We start from the raw sequence: 19,664 nt of genomic DNA on the forward strand, positions 1-19,664 counted from the left end.
TCAGGACATTAATAGGCAAGATGTTAAATTGTTTTTATATGCAACAACTGCGGCAAGAGTATTGTTAGCCCAAAAATGGAAACAAGAAGAAATTCCAACAAAAGAAGAATGGCTGACAAAATTAATGGACTATGCAGAATTGGACAAAATGACAGGAAGGATTCGAAACCTGCAGGACCAGAGATTGACAGAAAATTGGAAGAAGTATATGAATTACTTGAAGAGCAACTGTAATCAACAAATTACGCTAGTAGGACTACAAGAAGTTTTGTAGGGAGAAATATACAAAGTGTTACAAAGTAGGAAAAGATAGAGATATTGGTTATGAGTTTGAAATGTAATCGGGAAGATAAGAAATGCATACTGAGAGATTAGACTGGAAAATTTTCAGACAGGATTGATGGACGTCAAAAATTTGAATAAGATGTAAAAGTATGTTTAATTACTGTTGAAAATGATATGTTAAAAAAAACTAATAAAAATTATAAAAAAGAAAGCAAGCTAGCACTGCTTTCCAAAAACATCTGGTGAGACCCAAGTTTGGGAAACCATAAAAATGTGGCTTGGGTCCGTTTGTTTCTGTAGGTTGCCCTGGCAAGAACAAGCGGCGAATAAATGTCCTCTCCATTTCCTGCGCGCTCCCCCTCGGTCCTCTTTCTCTTTCTTCCCTTCTCCCTCTCCCCCTTTCTGGGCACCCGCCTTCCCTGCAACCTCCAGCTCCGGCTGCCGCGGCGTCTCCGCCCCATGAGCTCATCGCCAGCGCTTCATAAAAGGCGCAGCCCCGGCGCTGCGCTCTCAGCTTCCCCGCGTGAGACGCGACGCCCAGCAAGTAGCTTTACGCGGCGGCGCAGCCGGAGCCCCAGCCGAGAGCCCCACGTAGCGCGATGAGCTCCATCTTGGACGTCAACACCATCTTCCAGGTACGCGCAGCAGCGCGGAAAAACCGCGGAGGGGCTAGGGACTGTCTCCCAGACGAAGGAAGGGGATGCCCTATATGAAAGAGAAAAGCTTTCAGCGCGCGGTTTGCATTGCGTTTTGGGTTCCGGGCTTTTTACGCAGCTTCTGGCAACTACTTTTGGCCCTCTTTCCTTCCCAGCCGAGGTCGGAAAGGAAGGTCGGATGTTTCACCGCTGCCACCCCTTCCCTTTCTCCCCTCCTTTCCGTCCTGTTCCTCCGATACCGAGTCGCCAAATTGGGTTTGGACTTTCCAGAAAGACCCGAGATCCGGGAACGGTTTCGGGAGGCTGGAAAGAGTCCTGGATTTGGCTGGGATATTTTGGCTCCTAGGGACTGATTGTTGGAAGGGATTTTCCTGGCAGCTCTGTGGGCTGGTGTAACCTTGGAAGTTAGAAATATATTTGTGTGTGTGAGAGAGAGAGATCCCTGGATCAGACAGGAACCTTTTCCTCTTGAGATTGTTGGTCGCTGGATAGTAAAACTTAATGATCTCGTTCTTTACTGCTAGACCTAACTACATCCCGGGCTGGACCGGCCATTTTTCCTGCCTCCACCCACCGGGTGTCATTTTTATTTTTTAAAGTGGACGCCACTTCAGAGCTAGGAGGAAGGCGGGTGTCCTTTTTTGACTTTCGGGTAGGAAAATTTCTTCGGGGCGCTGCGGTTTCTTGTTGACAGCAGCCGCTGCCTGACCTCCTTCTGGCAAGACAGCCGGGGACACATTTTCCATACAACTGGTGGTGTGTTTCTGTCAAAGAGAGAGAGATTTTGTGTGTGTGTGTGTGTGTGTGTGTGTGTGTTTAAAGTGAGATGGTTCTTTTTGGGCGTCTAGATTTCCTTGTATGACAACGCAAGCTTTTGAGTGACACAGAGCTCTGTGTCACCTTTCAGGCAAAAGAGTTAAAACCCAGGCAACTGTTGGGAACCCGAGTTTTCTTCCCCCTGCTCTCTAATGTGGCTCTACTCTGCAAAGCACACCCATTTTGAACCCTGAATATCTCCTCGCCAGCTCTCATCCTTACCTGGAAAATCTTGGCGAGGGGCTCCAGTTATTTTGCCGGATTCCCTTTCTGATTATCCTGCTTCTATTGAGGGAAAAAAACAAATCTGAGAAATGGCTCAAGCAGACCTTTCTTTTGAGAAATGGAAGTAACTGTATAGAGGGAGAGTGTTGCCTGTTTGTCTACTTTGTTTTGGAGGGGGGTTGTTTGTGCCCCCCCTTCCTAGATTCTGCCCCACCCGGTTCTCTCCAAATTGAATTGGGTGGCGGGTGGCTCAGAAGGGAATGGGAGGGGACAGGAACATTTTTTTTTTTGCTGGCTTACTTCCTGGAGGGAGGAACAGCACTTTTTTCTAGGTCAATAGTTCTGTTCCTTCTTCTTTTCTTTCTCCTTGGCTGGGGCTGTGAAATCAAGCAGGTTTAAGCACTCTGACTTCAGATTTCACAAGCCCTTTCCTTAAATTGCAGCAGTCCAGGATTGGTGCGCGGGTTTCAGTCCCGCAAAAGACCGAGGAAATGAAACTATGTCATTGCCCTGCATAGAATCGCTGCGGCAGTTTGAATTTTCTGTGCAGAATCTGTAAGAAGAGTTCTACAAAATAATATTTGGTATATAATGGAGCCAATGCAGTCTGGTGCTAGATTAGGTCCCAGCCATTAGGATCTGGGGTTCAGATCCCCCGGGTGACTTCGGACCAATGACTTGCCCTACTTTACAGGGTTGTTGTGAGTATAAAATAGGGGTGGAGAGGGAACCTTGTTCTCCACCTAGAATCATAGAATCCTAGAGTTGGAAGAGACCACAAGGGCCATCGAGTCCAACCCCCTGCCAAGCAGGAAACACCATCAGAGCACTCCTGACATATGGTTGTCAAGCCTCTGCTTAAAGACCTCCAAAGTAGGAGACTCCACCACACTCCCAGGCAGCAAATTTCACTGTCAAACAGCTCTTACTGTCAGGAAGTTCTTCCTAATGTTTAGGTGGAATCTTCTTTCTTGTAGTTTGGATCCATTGCTCCGTGTCCGCTTCTCTGGAGCAGCAGAAAACAACCTTTCTCCCTCCTCTATGTGACATCCTTTTATATATTTGAACATGGCTATCATATCACCCCTTAACCTCCTCTTCTCCAGGCTAAACATGCCCAGCTCCCTTAGCCGTTCCTCATAAGGCATCGTTTCCAGGCCTTTGACCATTTTGGTTGCCCTCCTCTGGACACGTTCCAGTTTGTCAGTGTCCTTCTTGAACTGTGGTGCCCAGAACTGGGCACAGTTTCTTGTCCCTCTCCTGATCTCCTCAGGAGAGGGACAAGAAAAAAACACAATTGAATCAAGCAAAACATTTATCTTTGTTGAGAGGGTGTGACAAAGTTTCCTCTATAGAAAAAACTGAATCATTTGTTTGTTGAATGTATGTTTTGCTGTTGTAACATGTCCTGGGACTTTACGGTGAGAGTTACATAGGAATTTTTTAAAATAAACATGCAAGCCTCTATACGTCTGATTTTGTTTCCCGGTAGGCTGTGCAAATCGTAAATGAAGTAAGTTAGTTTACAGCCCGCCGATAAAGGGTTCGTTCAGTTGGGAGCCCAAGAAGGCTTTGGCTAGATTGAGAAATGAGGAATTAAAGTTTTTGGGTTACGTGGAATACTTCGGGCAGATGTTGAGTGAAGGTAAATTTCCGCAGTTAGTTGGAGGTGACGTGTTTTCAGTCCCATAGCAGAAAATGCATTAAGCAACAGCCCACTCCTCTGAAGCAAGACCCACATCAATGGGAGCAGCCTTGAGACCACGTCCACAAAACCTGACAGTCCTCATGCGAATGTCAGCCTCATGTGTGAGCAAGGAAATAGCTTGCATTTTCTTGAAGCCTTCTGCGAACCCTGCAAAACAGATAATTTCTTTAAAACAGGACCCCCAAATATTCCTCCTTAAAATGTGCATGCCACGAGCGCCTTCTGGAGCAAGAGAGCTTATTATTAGAGGCCTCCCTGGTCTAGAGAGTCTTTGCCAAGCTGGTGCCCGCCAGATTTCTTGAGGACTACAATTCCCATCAGCCCCAGACACCCCTGCTAAATTAAATAGACCACACCCTTCTCGACAGGCAGGAAGGAACGAAGGCAGGTTTTCCCATCCTGGGATGAACTGTCAAACTCAGAAGCTGCGTTGGCTGCGGGGCTACGTGGAGGACCGGTTTGCAAAATATCTCCAAATATCTCAAAATGAATTCGAGAGAATCTGAACCGACAGCCCATTATAGTTGCATGCGTCACCCCCAGTTCACTGAAAGGCACAGATCATGCCAGTGAAAGATTGAGAAATAGGTGTTGACTCTTGCCACATCTTGATAAGGGGTCTTATGGCTTGGGTGATTAAGGAGCAGATTTGTGAAGATTAACAGGCCAGGTGGCAAAACAGGGGGGAGTTGTTTTTCAAAGTTTCTACTCCTCCAGATTGTAGATATAGGTGGAGCCTGGTTTATATGTGGTCGTGGAGTTCTGGGAAAAGAACACAGCACATGCTCAGTAGTGCTCTCTTTCTTTGTGATCTCACACACTTTGAGAATTTAGCCCCAGCGTTTTAAAAGCGGGGTCTAGGCATGGTGTCCAGTTTTCCATATTACAGGTTTTGGGCAATAGGGTGTAATTTTTTTCCTCATTTATCCAAAAAATGTTTTAAAGCAAAAGACTTCCACCAGGGACACTGCTCTTGTTTTGATTGGTTTTAATAAATCCTGCAGCTTTGGAAAGTCTTGATAAAGAAACAAATAAGCAGCGGTTAGCCTCCAGAAGAAGGCCCATTTTTATTTTTGACAGCACGTGAAAGTTTAGTTTGACACCTGATTTCCGACGCAAAGACATTTTCCGGCCTCTCGGTCACAGATAAGTCTGGGGCAGCTTGGGTTTCTGTAAGCGCCACTCAGGAAGTATGTGTTTGTTGGTGCAAGATGAGGAAGGGCCCCCTCTATTTTACCTTATTTATTTATTGCAGTTATATACCCCACCTTTTCTTCCAAGGATCTCAAGGCGTCGTGTCCATGGTTCTCTTCTTTTAAATTCCCACAACAATCCTGTGAGGTAGGTTAGAAAGGCAGCAGCGAGCTTCATGCGGCTGATTGGGCATTTGAACCCAGCTCCTGATCCTAGATACTCTCACCATTGCACCGCACTATTCCGAATAACGCCCAATTTGCAACTCTGGATATTTGCCAGAAGTCGAAGGGGCCCTCGAGTGTAGGTGTGGGGAACAGTGAAATCATGTGGGAACGCAGAAGAAAAATTGAGTCTTCGTCCTTTCTGTCGCTCGGCATTCGTTTCAAGTTTCTAGATCTCATGGTTCAACGAAGTCTGCTTCCTGGCTAGAGATCTTCCATTGACGACCTTCCTTCCCTTTGCACGTGTGTTTCCATTGCCAGCTACCTGGCAATCTCTCCCCCACCTTAAAAAAAGATGTTTGCCACTTCCTGGGGGCAGGACTTCCTCTTCCTGTTTGTCAGGCTCCTGCCACTCATCTGCCGAGCAATTCCTGTTTAGCAAATCTTTTCTTCACCTGCCTTACCTGGGCCGCACCTGCACTGCCACCCGTCTCAGCTGTGCCCTGTCCATCCTGTCTCCCTTGTCTCTCCTCAACCATCTAAGCTGAGATTGCACACTCTGTGGAACCCGGGTTCTCCACGCAGGGGGTTGGACTAGATGACCCTCAGAGGTCCCTTCCAACTCGACAACTTCATTTACAAGACGGGAGCTTTCCCTTGTTAGTCTATTTATCAATGCTGTTTTGCAGCTTTTGACTTTGGGATGCTTTGAGGCGTGGCCCGACTAATGCCAAAGTCCACAGACCTGATTCAAACTTGTATTTTTTTTACCCAGAGAGAGAGAGAGAGATTTCCATTTAAAATGCAAGCCATCCGAATGGGAAAGGCAGGTCCGAATCCAAACCGGTGGCTTCAAAATGCCAGTAAACTGAATCCGTGAATTGTTCCTCGACCTGCGAATCTGGGAGGCTGGTTGAGCTGGAAACAAATTGTTCCTGCGTTGCAGGGGGTTGGTCTAGATGACTTTGGGGGTCCCACCCAACCCTGTGATTCTGTGTTGCTATGGAATGAGGCAGCCCTTGCCTGCGCCCCCTCAGCTCAGGAGCTCACGGGGTTTCCCCATATTGGCATCTGGTACAAAAAGCAGGATGGTGGACTATAGATGCGCAGGCTTGTGGAACCTCCAGCTCCAATGGCAGTCTATCCCAATTTCTAGGTTTGCTGGGGTATTCGGCCACGGCAAGAACAGGCTGCTGGACTCGGTGGGCCCCTTTGGGCCTCATCCAGCAGCCAGATGCTTCCCTGCCTCCTTAATTAGCCCAGACGATAGCAAAGTGATAATGTGCCTGTAGTAGGTGAAAGGCTTTCTGGGCTCCCACAACCCTCCCTTCCTCCCCTATCTTTCTGACTCTCCGCAGTCAGAGGAGCAGCTGTTCCCCCTCCAGCACTGGCGCAGGCCCAGCGTTAAAAATAACTGCGACCCAGCCCACCGCGGCTATATGAAACTGCCTGACGTCACCTTTTCCTGCTCCGCAGCGAGGCCCGCTCTGCTCTCAGAAACCTGTTCACCCTTCCTCAGCGCCTCTGCCTCCTTCTCCTCCGCCAGCTGCCTTGTCACGGCAGCCAGTGTGATGTAGAACTAGGGAGACCCGGGTTCGAATCCCTGCCCTTGGTCGTGAAGATTATGGGCCAGTCGGTCACTCTCCCTCCCAGCCTAACCTGCCACGCAAGGCTGTTGTGGAGATTAAACGAGAACCAGCTATGCCCCCTAGAGCTCTCCTTTTTTGCAGGGGAGGGAAAAGGTGGGAAAGAAATGCAATTACTAGGATATAATTTTTGACGTTCTTGGAGAGAGGGGCGAAGGATTGAGGCTGAGCCTCCTTTGAAATCTTGATTGTATCGCATTTCTAGGGCAGGATCTCAGGGGGGACAAGACTGGAGACAACGATCTCCCAGATTTTTGGTCTCCAACACACTTCCAGCATCTACCTGTGTTTGTAAACTTATTTATAGGCTGCCTTTGGGGACAGAGCTTCTACAGAAGAAGCAGAGTGTTTGGAATTCGCCATCTCTACCATCTGGGAATCATTTGATCCAGACTGTTTTCACACACCCTATACCCCATCCTGCAGAATTAGTTATATTTTATCTGCACAATCGGAACGAATTACTGGCACCAAAATGCCTTTTCTGAGCAGGAGCTGTTGCTGTTAAGAAAAAGCAGTCAAAACAGCCCAGTATAATTGTGGGCTGTCCCTGGAGACAAGTGGCTTTCCTCCTTCAATTCCTCAAAGTTCTTAACCTAGCTCAAGGTTGTCATCTGAACTGATAACTCAATCAGAGTCATTCCATCCCTTGAAAATTAAGACTTGCCCCAAAATGACAACCAGGCATTCCTCAAACCCTTGGTTTGCACCAGACTTCCTTCCACCTCTTACTTGGGTCCGTAGAATTCTCTATTATATGTCTTTCCAATTGTATCTAATATTCTATTTACCATCTTTCCCATTGTTTCTACTAGTTATCTTTACAAGAGTCATTCTAGCCCAGTCAAAAAAATTTAAATCGCCGCGGTAATCTTCCAGATACATGTTTTAAAATTTACTCCAATTGTTGTTGAATTTTGGGTACTCTTGGTCTCTTAACTGCCCGGTCAGCTTGCCCATCTCTGCGTATTCCGTCAACTTCACTTGCCAGTCCCTTTTCGTTGGAATTTGATCTTCTTCCCAGTTTTGTGCTAACAATGCTCTCGCCGTTGTGGTGGCGTTCATGTTCGTGTGGTCAGCTTTTTCGTAGGGGAACAGGAGACCACCACTCTGTTCGTCCCGCCCCCATGCGTCCCACTCTCTTGATGTCAGGGAGGACCCAATGGGGCCCCGAGTCAGATCTCACTGTCCCAAAATATTGGGGGGGACTGAAGCCCTGTTTGCCTGCCAGGGTGCAGGAAACAGCCACAAAAATCGTCCTGTTAGCCTGGTGGCGGGACAGATTGATGAAGCCTAGCAGGACACCTGCTCTAGGGGACACTTAGGGGGCTAGCCTAGTTCCCGCTGGCCGCACGCCACTGCCCCCAGGGGTCATCTGTTCCAACCCCCTGCAATGCAGGGATCTCGACTGAGTCCTCCACGACAGAGGGCCGTCCATTCTCTGCTTAAAAATAAATCACAAGGCAGCAGAACCGAAAGCTCACGTCTCTCTCTTTCTCTCCCCACAGAACCTGCGTAACCTGTCTCTGAACGAGGACCAGGACATGCCCTCCTCGCGCCGCGACTCCGCCTGTTCCCTGGACACGCCCTACAGCAGCGGGGACTCCTCCCAGCTGTGGCCACTTCGCAGCCACTGGAGCCCCGGCTCGGAGCAGCAGTTGCGCCCCCTCAGCGAGCCCGCCCGCCGCCCGCCTTTGCGGCCCGACCGCTCCATCAGCCTCATCGAGGGCAGCAAGGCGCTGCCGCCGCCCCCTCCGGGCTTCCCTCCCCTGAAGCTGCCCTCGCTGGCGGCGCCGCCGCTCTCCTCCCGCTACAAGACAGAGCTGTGCCGCACCTTCAGCGAGACGGGCAAGTGCAAGTACGGGGCCAAGTGCCAGTTTGCCCACGGCGCGGCCGAGCTGCGCACGGTCAGCCGCCACCCCAAGTACAAGACGGAGCTGTGCCACAAGTTCTACATCCACGGCGAGTGCCCCTACGGCTCCCGCTGCCACTTCATCCACTCCATCGAGGAGGCCCAGGCCTGCTCGCCGTCCTCGTCGTCGCCGCAGCTCCTGCGCCAGAGCGTCAGTTACTCCGGGGTGCCGGCCGGCCGACGCTCTTCCCCTCTGCACGGCGTCCCCGACCCGGCTTCCTTTGCCCGGGCGCCGTCCGTCTCGCCGCCTCCGGCCCCGGCCGACCTCCTCTCCCCGACATTTGGGCACCTGAACTCGGATCCCATCTCTCGCTTCCACACGCTGGGGGAAGCTCTGGCCATCCCAGCCTCCGGCGGGTGGTGTTCATGCCGCTGCGGCAAGTCAGCCAGCTTGTCCGGCCCTCTCCAGACCCACCACCGGGACCTCTTCTCCGCTGCTCCGGGGACGCCGACCTCTGCGGCCGCTTCCGCCAACCTGCCCCGGACGCCTTCCTCCAACTCCCTCTCCGACCCCGACTGCTACAGCAGCTCCAGCAGCCTGAGCGGTTCCGACTCACCCGTCTTTGACTTCCACGCCCCCAGCGGGCCCGTGGGCAGCAGCAACCGGCTGCCCATCTTCAACCGAATCTCCGTCTCCGAGTGAGCCTCACGGCACCTTCGCCGGTTTGCGGATTTATGCGGGGAGTGATTTGTCGCTGCACAGGTGTTACGTATGACCTTCCCGGTTTGTGGGGCCTGTTCGAACCACCCTCTGGACTCGATCCCTCGGAGCTGTCGCTGCTCCGGGGTCCTCAAGCCGCACGCAGGACTTCCTGGTGTTTCGCCGCGTCCTTTTCACTGACGGAAGAGGGAGAGGAGAGCGCGAAAGAGGAGGCTGGAACCCTCCTTCCCGTCTCCCCTCCGTCCAAATGTGCCTGGAAAACGCCTTTTAAAAGAGAGAGAGAAATGAACAGCAACCCAAATTGGTTCTGGTTTGTTGTGTTTACCCCACAAGTGCCTTGTGCCGGCTCGAAGGGGGCACAGCCCCCCAACCCAATACGTCAGGGGCCGAGAATCTCGCTTGCGTCGAACAGCAGGTAGTTAGTGATGTGATTGGCAGGTGACCACAGTGAGCCTTTGACAGTGGGGCAAGGTCCCCCCCCTGCTTCCTCATCTGGGTTTTGCTCTTCCCCATCCTAGTGACCTCTGCCCCCCAGCACACCCTTTTTAGCATGACAAACCCACCACCAAATCATTTGACCCACCACTGCAGTGGAAACCGTGAATCGGACGAAACAGGATGATTGGAGAGAGACTAAAGAGAGAGACTGGCGATGGCCGGGTTTGGCTCCCTGGCCGCCAGTTGCCGACCCCTTACAGAGCTCTGCCTCCACCTTTTAAAACTACACAGAAAGAGGGGAAAACAGTGCCTTGCCTCCAAAAGTGCCATGTTCGGGCGGATAAAAGCTGAAAGTGCGAGGCTTATTATCCCAACTGTCCACCTCTCTCGTGTCTCTTTTCCCCATCCTGTGAAATTTTGCTAATACGGGGTGGCAGCTAGGAGATCTCTTCCCCCCCCAAAAAACATTCCTTCATCCCTCCCCAGTCTGTGGTTTTGCTGTGGTTTGGGTGGAGATGGAGATCACAGACACATTGGAAGGGATTCCATGGGTCAATCTAGTCGCTGGCATTCCTCTTGCCTGTTGAGCATCGCTCCTCCAGACCCTAAGCTGCCCCAGATATCTCCACAGTGGGGAAATGGAGCAGTCCCGCCCTTCTCGTCGCCCTCGCCCCAATTTTGTATGTAGCAGATTTACAATTCCTCTTTGGGAAGGGGGAACAGACGACACGGCGGTTGGAAATTGGGCAGAGGAGAGGTGCAATCGTGACGATGCTTCCTCTGCCGGTTTCCTCGTTTATTTATTTTTTAAAATTAAAAATATAGATATCTCTGGTTGCTTCTAACATACTGTGAATGCCTGGACCTCGCTGCCTTAATGGGCAACCCCCTTCCCCTCGCACACAAACGACAAGGGGCTGAGAGTTGGGTTTAAAATTAAACGAAAAATCAAAATAGCATTGGCCCCTAGCATGGAGGTTGGAGGAGCCTTGAATTTTTCTGAGATTGCAAAAGAAGAGACTCTGTGGTTTTCTGTCTTTTGGTGGAAGGGTGGAAAAAAGCCACCTAGGTGTGTCTTGTTATTTGACACATATTTACACTGATCACTAGGAGCGTCAAAGGATGGAGATCAGATGCTAAACGGGGACTGAGCAGCCATGAGGGGGTGGGGTGGAATTCTTAATCTTTTATATATATAAAATGTTGATGCTAACTACCTGCGTCTAATTATTGTGGGGAACGTATGTGTCTGTGTGTATTTTTATTTCATTTAAAATGAGCCCTCAATGTTTACCTTGTAATACTGCGATAAGCGGAAAAAAAAAACCAAAATGTAAACTATTTATAGACACTTTATTTATTCAAACAATTTTATATACTATTTATCTTTTTTTGTAATATTCCAAAATAATATATATATATATATATTTTCGTGTTTGAAATATGGGAAAAAAGAGAACATTGTGCTAAAATTTAAATTGTTTATGGAAAAAAAAATAAGTTTGCTACTTTCTTCGCTAGGGGAAAAAAAAGTTTGCTATTTCTTTTCTCAATGTGAGAATTTCAGATAAAAAAAAGCAACTAATAATGGTGCCGTTAATAATAATTATTATTATTGATAATAATAAATTCAAAGATCGAAAGGACCTGTGATGTTTGTGGCTATTTATTTGCAGTACAAACCCACACCCATGACATAGGTGACGAGTCGCCTTGAGGAAAAGATACATTTCTTATATTTCGGCAGCACATTCCAGTTTAAGGACAGCATTCATTTTTTGAAATCTGCAGAAACACCAGCCCGGCTAACCCAAGGCAGTTTAGGCCTGATTAGGATTTTGAACCCAGAATATATAAGAAACTGCTGGGGGTGGCACCTAGATTCTCTGGTTGGGAGGAGGGAAGAATTATGCAAATCAAGCCAATGCAATTCTGGGCCTCATCAATAGGAGTATAGCATCCAGATCAAGGGAAGTAATAGTGCCACTGTATTCTGCTCTGGTCAGACCTCACCTGGAGTACTGTGTCCAGTTCTGGGCACCACAGTTCAAGAAGGACACTGACAAACTGGAACGGGTCCAGAGGAGGGCAACCAAAATGGTCCAAGGCCTGGAAACGATGCCTTATGAGGAACGGCTAAGGGAGCTGGGCATGTTTAGCCTGGAGAAGAGGAGCTTAAGGGGTGATATGATAGCCATGTTCAAATATAGAAAAGGATGTCACCTAGAGGAGGGAGAAAGGTTGTTTTCTGCTGCTCCAGAGAAGCGGACACGGAGCAATGGATCCAAACTACAGGAAAGAAGATTCCACCTAAACATTAGGAAGAACTTCCTGACAGTAAGAGCTGTTTGACAGTGGAATTTGCTGCCAAGGAATGTGGTGGAGTCTCCTACTTTGGAGGTCTTTAAGCAGAGGCTTGACAACCATATGTCAGGAGTGCTCTGATGGTGTTTCCTGCTTGGCAGGGGGTTGGACTCGATGGCCCTTGTGGTCTCTTCCAACTCTATGATTCTATGATTCTAAGTACTTTGCATACATTAGCTTGATTGCATAATTTATTCTGCTGGTCCTGGGAAAGCCAGGATTTAACACAGGGCCCCCGAAGCAAGCTCTGTCTCACAATCGCTGCACTTCGTCTTGTTGCACATAAAACCCATGTTTGCATCCATGAGGTCTGGACAATTGAAAAACAAACAAATCACAGGATGCTGAAATTCTGTGCCCAGCGACAACACCACTCCGCTCTTGTGATGCCCCACAGCTCTGGGATTGAGGCTCAAGCTAGCAACCGGCTTTCTGGAAAACCTAAAGGTGATAATTTGCTGAGCACAAAACATCTGCTATTGGAAACAGAACACACATTTAGATCTGAACAGGTTTGGTTTTTCCTTGTTGACAAAAGAGTCAGGATGGGAGAGTCAAATTCAAATTCCCCTTTCTCCCAATAATCCACGGATGAATTCCAAAATCCACCAGTAACTCCTCAGCGTGGAGGAGGTCCTCGTGAGTGGAGCTCCTGCCCCCATCTCTTCTGGGATCTCCCTGCATTCTGCAAGCTCTTATTCATAGAATTGTTGAGTTGGAAGATGGGAGCCCAAAGGGCATCTAGTCCAACCCCTGCAATGAAGGAATCTCAACTAGATCATCTCAGACTGATGGCCATCCATGCTCTGCCTTAAACCTCTAAAGAAGGAGAGACCAAAAACCTCCCGAGGGAGTCCGTTCCACAGCTCTTTCTGTCAGAAAATTCTTCCTGATGTCTAGGCTGTGTGAGTGTCTGGAGGCGGTTGGAGGATGGATGGCAGCTAACGGATTGAGGTTGAATCCTGACCTACTGTGACTAAATGTGTTGGCCACGTTGGGGCAGAGATGTAGAATGGCAACCAGCTGGCAACTTCCTCACACATTATTATACAGTGGTTCTGCTCCTTCCTCCTGGGCCGTGTCCAGAAAGTGGTGTTGGGGGATGAGTGTTCAGACCCCTCATTTGTGGGGTCCCTTAGGGTTCCGTCCTCTCCCCCATGCTTTTTCATATCTATATGAAGCTGCTGGGAGAGATCATCGGGGGGTTTGGACTGGGTGTCCATCAATATGCAGATGATACCCAGCTCTACCTCTCCTTTAAATCAGAACCAGTGAAGGCGGTGAAGGTCCTGTGTGAGTGTCTGGAGACGGTTGGAGAATGGATGGCGGCTAGCAGGTTGAAGTTGAATCCTGACAAGACAGAAGGACTGTTTTTTGGGGATAGGAGGCGGGCGGGTGTGGAGGATTCCCTGGTCCTGAATGGGGTAACTGTGCCCCTGAAGGACCAGGTGCGCAGCCTGGGAGTCATTTTGGACTCACAGCTGTCCATGGAGGCGCAGGTCTATTCTGTGTCCAGGGCAGCTGTCTACCAGCTCCATCTGGTACACAGGATGAGACCCTCCCTGCCCGCAGACTGTCTGGCCAGAGTGGTGCATGCTCTGGTTATCTCCCGCTTGGACTACTGCAATGCGCTCTACATGGGGCTACCTTTGAAGGTGACCCGGAAACTACAACTAATCCAGAATGCGGCAGCTAGACTGGTGACTGGGAGTGGACGCCAGGACCACATAACACCGGTCCTGAGAGATCTGCATTGGCTCTCAGAACATTTCCGAGCACAATTCAAAGTGTTGGTGCTGACCTTTAAAACCCTAAATGGCCTCGGTCCTGTATACCTGAAGGAGCGTCTCCACCCCCATCGTTCTGCCCAGACGCTGAAGTCCAGTGCCAAGGGCCATCTGGCAGTTCCCTCACTGTGAGAAGCCAAGTTACAGGGAACCAGGCATAGGGCCTTCTTGGTGGTGGCACCCGCCTTGTGGAATGCCCTCCCACCAGATGTCAAAGAGAACAACAACTCCCAGACTTTTAGAAGACATCTGAAGGCAGCCCTGTTTAGGGAAGTTTTTAATGTCTGATGCATTAAGGTATTTTAATATTTTGCTGGAAGCCTCCCAGAGTGGCTAGGGAAACCCACCAGATGGTCGGGGTATAAATAATATATTATTATTATTATTATTATTATTATTATTATTATTATTGGCAGAATCTCCTTTCCTGTAACAGAACCTTCCTGTCATGGAAAAAGAGACATGTAGTCTCAAAAAAAAACCAGCTGGAAACTTCTTGCAGATGCAAGCGATTTCTAAAATCTGGGAGTGTCCATATCGGACGTTGAAAGCACATCTAACGTGTGTTTGACTCCCTGCAAAGAATCATGGGGACTGTAGTTCCCTATCACAGAGCAGCAGCTCCTAGCACCCTTAGCATACTACAGTTCCCAGAATTCTTTTGAGAGAAGTCTTGTGCTTTGGGTGAAGTCAGGGGGCATGGATTTCGGACCACCTCTCCCATCAGCACAGCGTGAGCACCTATATGATGAACGCAACCCTCGAGCCTTGTTTTAAAAGCCCCACCAAAAGCCCCACCTAGTACTGTAAAGTAACACAATCCTACTCATTTAAATGCCCAATATTCAAAGTATTTTAAAGATTTGTCTGAAAGGCCCAGGTTAGGACACTGGCGAGTCTCTCTATGAACCACCAGTTCAGAGCGTTGAATCTGAACTCTGTTTAAGAAAAGAGTGTTTCAGAACAGTCGTGCTTATGAACGATTCGGTTTACGGACTGCGCAAAACTGGAAGTAGTGTCCTGGATTGTGAACTTTACATCGGTCTACGAACAGAATCTGAACGGTGGAAGGGCACCAGTGGCGGGAGGCCTCATTAGGGAAAGCATGCCTCGGTTTACGAACGGTTTTGGTTTAAGAACGGACTTCCGGAACGGATTAAGTTCGTAAACCGAGGTACCGCTATATACATTTTACAGTCATGCCTCATGTTACGTTTGCTTCAGGTTGAGTGCTTTCAGGTTGCGTCCCGCGGTGACCCAGAAGTACCGGAAAGGGTTACTTCCGGGTTTCGCCACTCGCAAATGCGCAGATGCACAAAATGGAATCACAGGCATGCGCGGAAGCAGTGAATCGCGACCCGCCGACGCGGGTTGCGTTCCTTTCAGGTTGCGAATAGGCCTCCGGAACAGATCCCGTTCGCAACCAGAGGTACCACTGTCTTATAAAATAAATACGAAAGAGACAGGAAGGATTCCCAGGGAGATAAAGCCTCTTGATCCCAGTGAAACTGGAATTTACATGAGCTTCCCAGTCTGTGAGACTGGGAGAGTCTGGCCTAGTTACGCTTTACTTCCTTGAGCTGGGAACATGTTCGGCTGCGGAGTGCATGAGACCTGCGTCACCGTGGACCAGGGTGCGGCCCCAGCGCATTCCAGCGGCCCGGGGTGCGCCAGCAGGTCTCACCAGGTGAGAACACCCACATTGTTATCCTCCGAACCCTACCCAGACTGGGAGAACCTGCCGGTCGGCTCTGCTTGACGAAAAATCCCGAGCTGGGGAAAAAACCGTCGCCGCCTCCTAGGCAGAGCAGCCGACGGGCTGCAAAACAAAAAGCGAAGGATTGGAACCAGAGTCAGGGGGGTTCAGAGCCTCATTGTATTGCTTTCCCTCTGTGTTCTGGAGGATGGATGGCGGCTAACAGATTGAGGTTGAATCCTGACAAGACAGAAGTACTGTTTCTGGGGGGACAGAGAGCGGTTTGGTGTGGGGGATTCCCTGGTCTTGAATGGGGTAACTGTGCCCCTGAAGGAACAGGTGCGCAGCCTGGGAGTCATTTTGGACTCACAGCTGTCCATGGAGGCGCAGGTCCATTCTGTGTCCAGGGCAGCTTTTTATCAGCTCCATCTGGTACGCAGGATGAGACCCTCCCTGCCCACAGACTGTCTCACCAGAGTGATGCATGCTCTGTTTATCTCCCGCTTGGACTACTGCAATGCGCTCTATGTGGGGATACCTTTGAAGGTGACCTGGAAATTACAACTAATCCAGAACGCGGCAGCTACACTGGTGACTGGGGGTGGCCGCTGAGACCACATAACACCAGTCCTGAAAGACCTACATTGGCTCCTAGGATGTTTCCGAGCACAATTCAAAGTGTTGGTGCTGAGACATCACCTTGCCAACAAAGGTCCGTATAGTTCAAGCTATGGTTTTCCCAGTAGTGATGTATGGAAGTGAGAGCTGGACCATAAAGAAGGCTGATCGCCAAAGAATTGATTCCTTTGAATTCTGGTGCTGGAGGAGACTCTGGAGAGTCCCATGGACTGCAAGAAGATCAAACCTCTCCATTCTGAAGGAAATCAGCCCTGAGTGCTCACTGGAAGGACAGATCCTGAAGCTGAGGCTCCAAGACTTTGGCCATCTCAGGAGAAGAGAAGAGTCCCTGGAAAAGACCCTGATGTTGGGAAAGATGGAGGGCACAAGGAGAAGGGGACGGCAGAGGACGAGATGGTGGGACAGTGTTCTCGAAGCTACCAGCATGAGGGAGGCAGTGGAAGACAGGAGTGCCTGGCGTGCTCTGGTCCAGGGGGTCACGAAGAATCGGACACGACTAAACGACTAAACAACAACATATTTGCAAACCGTTTGGGTTCCAAGTTGTTTGTGTCCCAAGGCGTTTGAGCAGGCACAGGCAAAATCCGGCCCTCCAGATGTTTTGGAACTACAATTCCCATCCTCCCTGGCTAACAGGACCAGTGGTCAGGGATGATGAGGATTGTAGTCTCAAAACATCTGGAGGTCCGGAGTTTGCCTATGCCTGCGTTTCAGAACCAAGGTACCACTGTATGCATTCAAGGCAAAGCCTTATATTTAAATGCAGAGCCTTATATTTGCAGACTAAACAACAACAAAATCACGATAGCAGAGCCTCTATGCTCAGGAGAAGTCTATCTCTGAATCCCAGACAGTGGGAACACTCTAAGGACAGGGTGCTGGACTATATGGGCATCCTTTGGCCTGATCCAGCCACAGGCCGCTGCTCCTGGCTCCCTGAGTTCCAGCAGCCCTGCTTTGCAAACTGTTCCTTTCTGGCTGCCAGTTCCCAGCAAGGAGGCAGCGGCCAGGATCCGTCCAGCGGCCGGGCGAGTCCCTGCGTGGCTTTGGTGCGAGCCCAAAGTTCGAGGAGTAGTTGGCGAGGGGCCAAGGACGCCGTTCCCCGAAGCGCCTCTGACGCGCTGCCTCGACGGCACCAAACCTTTGCTCCCTTGTCCTTCCTTCACCTCTCTTGGCAGCCGTTCTCCTCTGGGAATCAGAGCCAGGATGAGGGGAAAGGGCAGAACAGCGGCTTTGCGTCGAGAAAGTCCCGGGCTCCGTTTCCAGGTAGGGCTGGGAGAGACTTCATATAAAAGGAGGGATGGAAGGGACCTCCAGTGGTCATCCAGTCCAACCCCCTCTTGCAATGCACGAATATCTCAGCTAAAGCATCCAAGATAGATGGCCATCCAAACTCTGCTTAGAAAACCTTCAAGGATTGAGCTCTTACTGTCAGAGTTCTTCCTGATGTTTAGCTGGAATGTCTTTTCTTTCTTTTTTCTTTTTATTGATACAGCAAGAAAAGAAGAAAGAGAAAACAAAAACACCAAATTACACACAGGAATAATAATAATAATAATAATAATAATAATAATAATAATAATAATAATAATAATAATAATAATAATAATAATTTATTTATACCCCGCCCATCTGGCTGAGTTTCCCCAGCTGCTCTGGGCGGCTTCCAATCAAGTGTTAAAAACAATACAGTGTTAAATATTAAAAACTTCCCTAAACAGGGAATGTCTAAACTTCCCTAAACTTCAGATGTCTTTTAAAAGTAAAATAGTTGTTTATTTCTTTGACATCTGATGGGGGGGGCGTTTCACAGGGCGGGCGCCACCACCGAGAAGGCCCTCTGCCTGGTTCCCTGTAACCTCACTTCTCGCAATGAGGGAACTGCCAGAGGACCTTTGGAGCTGGAACTCGGTGTCCGGGCAGAACGATGGTGGTGGAGACGCTCCTTCAGGTATACTGGACCGAGGCCGTTTAGGGCTTTCAAGGTCAGCACCAACACTTTGAATTGTGCTCGGAAACGTACTGGGAGCCAATGCAGATCTCTCAGAACCGGTGTTATGTGGTCTCGGTGGCCGTTCCCAGTCACCAGTCTAGCTGCCGCATTCTGGATTAGTTGCAGTTTCTGGGTCACCTTCAAAGGTAGCCCCACACAGAGCGCATTGCAGTAGTCCAAGCGGGGGATAACCAGAGCATGCACCACTCTGGTGAGACAGTCTGCGGGCAGGGAGGGTCTCAGCCTGCGTACCAGATGGAATAACCACAAACACATAATTTTCTTAACAAACGATAAAACATAAATTGGTCTCAACCTTAAAGACCCAACCTCCCGACTATTCCATATTTCGATTCCATATTACTTATTGCCAATACTTTTATCATACTTAAACTTTTTCTTAATATGTCTCAATTCATATATCTACCTTGCAACTATTACTGAAGTTCCTCGAATGCTGCAACAGAGTTTAAACTACTATATTTATATTTCAAATATTCTTTGAAAACCTATTTTCAGACAAATCCCTGTTTTGATTTATTCTTTGTTTTTTTCTGATAGACCGTCTAATTCGGCATATTCTGTCAGCTTTTGGATCCAGTCTTATATAGAGGGGATTTCATTACTCTTCCATTTTGCCGCAACAATAACTCTTGCTGCCACCGCAGCGTAAAAAAAAAAAATACCCTTCCTCTTTTAACGGAATATCCAGATCTGTAATTCCAGGGGGTAGGCCTGGAATGTCCTTCCTTGTAGCTTGAAGCCCTGGCTTCGAGTGCTACCTTCCAGAAAACAAGTCTGCTCCCCTTTCCATGGGACAGCCCTTGAGATATTTCATAGAATCCTAGAGTTGGAAGAGACCACAAGGGCCATCGAGTCCAACCCCCTGCCAAGCAGGAAACACCATCAGAGCACTCTGGACATATGGTTGTCAAGCCTCTGCTTAAAGACCTCCAAAGCAGGAGACTCCACCACACTCCTTGGCAGCAAATTCCACTGTCGAACAGCTCTTACTGTCAGGAAGTTCTTCCTAATGTTTAGGTGGAATCTTCTTTCTTGTAGTTTGGATCCATTGCTCCGTGTCCGCTTCTCTGGAGCAGCAGAAAGCAACCTTTCTCCCTCCTCTATATGACATCCTTTTATATATTGGAACATGGCTATCATATCACCCCTTAACCTCCTCTTCTCCAGGCTAAACATGCCCAGCTCCCTTAGCCGTTCCTCCTAAGGCATCGTTTCCAGGCCTTTGACCATTTTGGTTGCCCTCCTCTGGACACGTTCCAGTTTGTCAGTGTCCTTTTTGAACTGTGGTGCCCAGAACTGGACACAGTACTCCAGGTGAGGTCTGACCAGAGCAGAATACAGTGGCACTATTACTTCCCTTGATCTAGATGCTATACTCCTATTGATGCAGCCCAGAATTGCATTGGCTTTTTTAGCTGCCGCGTCACACTGTTGGCTCATGTCAAGTTTGTGGTCA

General features: G+C 49.1%; 1 protein-coding gene and 1 long non-coding RNA gene across 2 annotated transcripts in view; both read left to right on the plus strand.

Annotated features, from left to right (window-relative positions):
• LOC310712949 overlaps positions 1 to 19,664 on the plus strand; it is a 2,318,697-nt gene that overhangs the window by 1,347,385 nt on the left and 951,648 nt on the right. The gene's annotated exons all lie outside the window — the stretch shown is intronic.
• On the plus strand, positions 692 to 11,351 carry ZFP36 (ZFP36 ring finger protein). Its single transcript, XM_083516311.1, has 2 exons — positions 692 to 920; positions 8,203 to 11,351. The coding sequence occupies exons 1-2, from the start codon at positions 885 to 887 to the stop codon at positions 9,247 to 9,249; spliced, it is 1,083 nt and encodes a 360-aa protein (XP_083372437.1). The 5' UTR covers positions 692 to 884; the 3' UTR covers positions 9,250 to 11,351.

The sequence above is a fragment of the Podarcis liolepis genome (assembly GCF_965112155.1).
Source record: "Podarcis liolepis genome assembly, chromosome: 7".
Lineage (NCBI taxonomy): Eukaryota > Metazoa > Chordata > Lepidosauria > Squamata > Lacertidae > Podarcis > Podarcis liolepis.

Bases quoted from the DNA above. Each gene is read 5' to 3' on its own strand.
- ZFP36 (XM_083516311.1), top strand. From the start codon at position 885: ATGAGCTCCATCTTGGACGTCAACACCATCTTCCAG. The intron at 921-8,202 runs GTACGCGCAGCA...CTCTCCCCACAG, and splicing joins ACGTCAACACCATCTTCCAG to AACCTGCGTAACCTGTCTCT.